This window comes from Antrostomus carolinensis, unplaced genomic scaffold (assembly GCF_000700745.2).
Source record: "Antrostomus carolinensis isolate BGI_N321 unplaced genomic scaffold, ASM70074v2 scaffold39265, whole genome shotgun sequence".
Classification (NCBI taxonomy): domain Eukaryota; kingdom Metazoa; phylum Chordata; class Aves; order Caprimulgiformes; family Caprimulgidae; genus Antrostomus; species Antrostomus carolinensis.
The window spans coordinates 6,490-12,944 of record NW_010317789.1 but is presented as its reverse complement, the minus strand read 5'-3'; the positions used below and the strand labels follow the sequence as shown (position 1 = coordinate 12,944).

The 6,455-nt window shown below is 54.0% G+C and overlaps 1 protein-coding gene across 1 annotated transcript; it reads left to right on the top strand.

The window, feature by feature from the left end:
- Window positions 1-66: 66 nt before the first annotated feature.
- LOC104525528 (SH2 domain-containing adapter protein F) lies at window positions 67-4,014 on the top strand (the record flags this gene model as incomplete). Its single annotated transcript, XM_010168703.1, has 2 exons — window positions 67-186; window positions 3,828-4,014. Coding segments are annotated over 2 exons (307 nt in total), but the record flags the coding sequence as incomplete, so codon positions are not given.
- Window positions 4,015-6,455: the final 2,441 nt, after the last annotated feature.

Sequence of the window (6,455 nt, the reverse complement as noted above, 5' to 3'; positions counted from 1 at the left end):
AGGGCAGAGTCCTTCCCAGGGTGTCCACTCTCTGCCTGGCACAGCCGGTTCCTCTCCCACCTGCAGCTGGTACCACGGGGCCATCAGCCGGACGGATGCCGAGACGTTGCTGAGGCTGTGCAAGGAGGCCAGCTACTTGGTGCGCAACAGTGAGACCAGCAAGAACGACTTCTCCCTCTCCTTGAAGTGAGTGAGCCTGGATGGGGCTGGGTGACCTGGTGCTCTGGGTGACCCCTCATGGGTGGGTGCCCCATGGGAATGTGCGCCTGTGCCGATGGGGTAATTCTGAGACAACCACGGGAAGGTCAGAAATGGCTGGAAGATGAAGTCTGCACTTCCCTGCGGTGTGGCACAGGCTTCTGGTTTGGTGTCTGGCAAAAATATCTCTTGGAAAGGCTTGTAGATCTGCTGCTGCTCCTCCCTTGGCAGTGCTAGTGATCCCTCAGATGGATGAAATGATGTGCCTCACTGCTCATTCGAATGCATTTGGTTACAGCTTCCAGCTCTGGCTTCTTGTTACTCCTTTTTTTTTTTTTTTTTTTTTTTTTTTTAGCTTAGTTTCATGGGAAAATAAAGTTTGTGTGATCCCATTGTTGATGGAAATGTGGGTACCCATCCCTGCCTCCCTGGCCCACATAACCATTGACGCCCTTGCTCAGCCGTGCTGTAGAGAGACCATTACACTGCTTTGGTTTTCCACCTCACCCCCATACCATGGCTTGGTTTCTGCTTGGGTTTTGGAGGGAGATCTTTGCACTGTCCCTAAGTTTTCCAGATTCCCTTAGTGCCAGAATTTCATGAAGCATTGCTGCAAGTGTCCTGCCAGGGAGAAGCTGCCCATACCCAGCTCTTTCAGGACTCTTGGGACAGCCTGAACCCACAAAATCAAAGTTGTTACTGTCTTGAAGATAAAGATGGCTTAGCAAATACATTCTTGCCTTCCTGCTGGATGAGTACATTAGCTGTATTCCTGGCAGATATGAAAAAAGTATTTATTGAGGACTTGAGCTGCCTCTGTCCAACAACAGTCCACGTATCCCTACAGTTTTCTCAATGTACTTTAAGTTTTCCCAGTGGTCCCTGTATCTGCATTGCTCCCTAGTGGTTTCAGCCTCCCCTGTTTATTTCCCAGGGACATAATTGAGAATTAGATTGCTCTGTCTCTCTCTATATATTTTTTATGCTTTTTGTTGCTTTCAGTGTTAAGCCAGGGAAGATCTTTAGCTGAAAATATTTTTTCTTCCTTCTGCACTTGTAGCTTTTAGATCAGACAACAAGCCTTTCCAGAAAACCTCCTTCAATTCCTTTTTTTGTTAGAATTTTTACTGATGTTTGAATATTTTTTCATTGCCCTGGCTTGTGAGCAATTTTGAAACAACAGCTTCCGCTGGTCGATGAGCCGTATTTGAGGCTGTGAGAGGTCAGCCATCACCTCATGGGTGGCATTAGCCAGCGTGTGTGTTGGAGAGCATTGGTGGTGGTGTTGGGGTTGTGGATGGGGCTTCTTCCCTCGCCAGTACAGGTGTCCCTTTCCTTCACCTTCCTTCACTACAAGCCAGTCACCCATTTATTTGGGATTTTTTTCCTTACTTACTGCCCATCCTTAGCCTTGTGGCAAAAATGGCCAAATTTTCTTCTTGAACAGTATGTGCAGCTGAGAAGTGGCCTCGCAGCAGCGTACCACCTCCCCAGAGCAGACTGCAGCCCATCCAGGAGCTGCTCAGGTATTGCCTCTCTTGCAGAGATCCCACAGCCTTGGGAACGTGATTTTTACTCCATTGCCTTTCTCTGTAGAGCCTTTTCAAGGAAAATCCCCTGGGATGCTTTTTATATAGCTGTAAGCTGGCTGTCTGCATCTCTCTCTATCTTTTCTTGAACTCTTTTTTTTTTTTTTGTGCCGAGGAGATGGTTTGAAAGAGAGCTCCAGTGCTGACCTAAAGCCCTTTGTGCTTCTTTAAAGGAAAATATGCAGGAGAGAGCAGCAGGAGCAGCTGCACCCATAGCGTGTCAGGTAGCCAGAAGGATTTAACCCTGTCGTGACAATTCTGGGTGGTCCAGGCTAGGGCAGCCCCACGTTGTCTGCCTGTCATGGGCAAAGTTGTAGTGTTGTTGCCTCAAACACTTAGGGAATGAGTCCCTCCTGGCTCTTGCCTCTGTGGGAGTGGCTAAGGCCACGCTGAAAAGGCTTGGGTCCTTCCTCATGTCTGCAAGGTGCTTGGCAAGAGCGGTACCTGCCCCTTATCCCGTCCTTGCTGCTGGCTGCCAGGTTGTCAGGTTTGCAGTGTGCTCCCGCAGGCATCTCTCCAGGGGTCTGAGGTCACGTCCCTGAGCTTGTGACAAAGACCTGTGGAGCAATTTGGGCAAAACACAACCAGCATCACCTCTCTGTGGACCCATGGGGCAGTGCTCCAGCTCTGGACCGGCACTAATCCTGCATTGGGGTCCTGTGCATCTCTCCCCTGCCAGCACGAAGCAAGGGCTGGGTCTGTCTGCAGTGCCAAGGACAGCATCCATGGGCAGCCCTGCATGTTCATGTGCGCGTGTGTGTATGTGTGTGTGTGTGTACAGGATAAACCTGGGCACCTTCACGAGGTCCCCAGCTCTTCCCTGCACCCTGCTGCTGGGACGCAGGATGCAGCCCCCTATCACTTTTCCTCTGCCCCTGACGGGGGGGCTGCAGCTCTTCCCCGTGCCCTCCCCTGGGGCGGCTGGCTCCCTGCTTCATCGCTAAATGGATTGCAAACCCATTCTGCTAATGTGGCTGGGCTGTCCATTATGGGCACCATCTCCAGCTGGGGGGAATGGGACTGGCCTGAGCAGTGCTGGAAGCAGCTCAGCACTGCTGATGAGGTCCTGTCTGCTTTTAAGTCGTCAATATTTTGCCGTAATGTGCATTCCAGACGCTGCAGACAGGCTGTGGCTCTCCTCGGAGACACAAATTAATAGCAACAGGGCCATTAGCCCGTCACTTGGAATCAGTGCTCGTGGCAGGATCTGTCTGCGTGGCTCAGTGCCCGTGCTATGCTGGGAAATGGCCTTGCTACGCTGAGTGGGTTTTATGGAGCCCGCAGTGTTGGTGTGGGGCGGGGAGCGGGTAGGCAACAGACTGCAGGCCAAAGGAGAAAATCCTGATTTGCCACACTGAGTTTGGGGATACGTGAGCCACTCTCCTCCTGCGTGAGCCAGGCGGTTGCAAAAGGGGCCTTGCGACGTATGAGGGCTGAAAGCTGCTTCTCCTACAGCGACAGCCCCGCTGCTCGTGCCTAGGCTGTTCCCCCTCTTCCCTGTCTGCACGCACCCACCCCAGCATTGGTTACCATCCTTGTCCCTGGATGGACCTCTTGCAACCTAGTGCATGGTCATGGTCCCTGAAGGGGACATAGTGCAGTGTGGCTGGCCATATTCCTTCCTTGTGCCATGGGCTTTATCTGGAGTTGTCCAAGAGCAGGATAGAATCATAAATCATTGAATGTTGTGAGCTGGAAGGGAACCACCAGGATCATCCAGTCCAACTCCTGGCCCTGCACAGGGCAATCCCAACATTCAGACCATGTGTCTGAGGGCACATGTTGGCCAAATGCTTCTGGAATCTTGTCAGGCTTGGTGCCATGACCACCTCCCTGGGGAGCCTGTTCCAGTGCTCCACCACCCTCTGCCTCAAGAACCTTTTCCTAATGGTGTGGCCAGGCTGGTGGCTGGGGACAGGAGCCAGCAGCATCCCCCTCAGCTGCACGGGCAGGCTGCCTGTCTAAGGGAGGGGGGGCAGGAGCTGAGGGGAGACTGGGGCCACCTGCACCCCCTAACTCTGCCTTGATCTCTCCTTGCAGGAGCAGCCAGGGCTTCATGCACATGAAACTGTCCCGGACCCAAGAGAATAAGTACGTGCTGGGTCAGCACAGCCCACCCTTCGACAGCGTGCCAGAGATCATTCATCACTACGCCAGCCGCAAGCTGCCCATCAAGGGGGCTGAGCACATGTCCTTGCTTTACCCGGTGGCTATCCGTACCCTATAGTCCTCACCCACCACGAGCCGGGATCAAGGCCTGGTGCACCCAAAGCTGGCCCGTCCGCAGTGCCGAGCACTGCCGTGCTGAGGACGGGCTCTGGACTGGCAGCCCGCGAGTGGCTCACTGGGCATGGCCAGCGCTGTTGGGGATTGCTGCAGCTGGACCCCTCGTCCCGCTCTCTTGGGGGGCTCCTGTGCACCAGTTTGGCTGCTGGGACGGTGCTGGGGGGACCCCCAACACAAGGAGCTGAGTGGGACTTGCTGGCTGCCTGCCTCCTGGCAATGCTCAGGACGAAAGGGCTGGAGCTGGGGCCTTGGAGAGGCCTGGGGGGGGGTGATGTTTGGGAAAAGGGGGAGAAATTATTCGTTAACAGGCCTGGGGTGCCTCCATGAGGGTGCTTAGCTCTGCCCACAGGAGATGAAATGGCTGTGCCCGCAGGTGAGGAGGCTGGTGGGGGGCAAGCAGGGGCCTGCCTGGGGCTAGCGGGGCACAGGGTGCCAGACCAGTGGTGGCCTCAACCCACATGGGTGCTCGGTACTTGCCGCCATCCTTTGCCAAATGTAAATAGTGACCGGTCTCGGCCACATGTGCAGCACCACTGCCTAATAAAGTGGTGCATGGTCATCTGCTCCATGGGGACCGCGCACCCACATTCCACCACCTCGAGTGGGGAATTGATGTCGCAAAACAGTGGGGAGGGGGATTTTATTACACAGAAACTCTAAGCAAATTGATTTTTGCTTTGCTCTTGCATACACTGAGACCTGGGTGCCCGAGTGGTCCAGCCAACTCACTTACCCAAGACACTGGACAAGGGATGCTGGTGGTCATGTCCTCGCTGTGTCTTTGGGACCATTTGCAGGCAGCGTTGAGCTTATTTTGAACTTGCCTGTTATTCCCTGTAGAAGGGAGTGCTCTTTGGGATCTTTTGTTTTCCTTCAGCCCTCCTAAGTCTAAGGCAAAATCTCTGAATTTCAGATCTCCTGTTCTCCTCCTCTGGTTATTTAGTGGCTCCAGTCCTGTTCTTTGTCTTCCTGACACCTTGTCTTTGGGCCAGCTTGCTCTGTAGCATTTAATGCATACCTTGCCTTTTAACCTTGCTCCTGGTGTTGCTTGCTACTGTACCCACGCACATACATTTCCTCCATCCATGCATCAGACTAAGCTCAGTCTCACTGTTACTCCCCTGCAGCACTTTCCCTTTCCCCTCTGCTCCCCGGGTGGTCCTCAGCAGAGGGGATGGCAGCGATAAATTTGCTGCTGGACCAGCAAAACCTTTTCCATCAGTGGAGCAAAGCTCTTGGAACATTGGTGGGATGTGTTAGCGGTGGCTTGATGAAGGCTTTGTGAAAAAAGCATCATCCTCTCCACTGCATGCTCCCAGGAAGGAGCTGGTCCTGCAGGTTTGCTGCGGGGGATGGAGGTGGTTGATGGGACCGTGGTGACCTTGCTTGGGTGAGCACTGCAGCCACAGCGGGAACACTGCTCTACCATCTGGAGCTCTGGGGTTTTCCAGACTCTGTAGCTGGTGGATTGCTGGTTTGGGCCCATCCTAGTTCTGAGCTACTGTAGGCACCATCGGGCCAGCGTGGTCCTGGCGTGCATGCCGCGGTTGGGAGCCTGCAGAAACTGTGGTGGTGTGTTCCAGGATGCCTCAGCAGCCTCTGCCGCTCCTTAAAAGGCAGCGGTTTGAGCTCGTCGGGCGCCCAGTGTTTCCTTACATCCCTGCTTGGCTGCTGGCAGCTTCCCAGCTGCCTCTCTCCATCCAGGCATCTTGTCCAGGGGAACAGAGGCAACTCCAGCTGAAGGTTTTTTCTCCCAGCAGTCCCACACCAGAGGCTGCAGGAAGGGTTGGAGACGTAGAAATCTGCAGAGGTGCCCTTAGATACCCTTACTGCCTGTAAAAGGCTTCAAGGGCCCTTCACAGCCCTGTTGTGCCTTGATGACTCCAGCACAGAGCTCATCCCTGGGGGATGCTCTGCTTTCTCCAGGGCTGTGGCTGGGAAAGCAGAGGCTTCTAGGGTCCATGCAGCTGGGGAACAAAGGCACAGGAGAGTCTCTCCACATATTGTGTTTCTTTTTCCTCGAGAAACTAGCAGGGAGCAAACTGCCTGGCAGCCTGTGCTGGTTCTACCAGTGAGCTCTCAGGCTTACGATGAAATCCTGCCCAAGCAACCTGGCTCCATCTCAAGGGCATCCCTGCTGAGCACTAAGGGGTGTGAGATCTGTGTGCATTCACTATCTTCCCCAGAAAGTCACAGACCAGCAGGACTGCTCTGGAGCTGGGCTTTGTTTCCAAGTGCTTCAGCTAAGGAGCTCTCAATCCTCCCTATGGTGATTACATCCTTCCTCAGCCCTCTCTTCAGGCTAAAGAAGCCCAACTCCTCAAGCATCTCCTTGTACATGTTCTCTAGCCCTGACCATCCTAGCGACCCTCTGCAGGACTC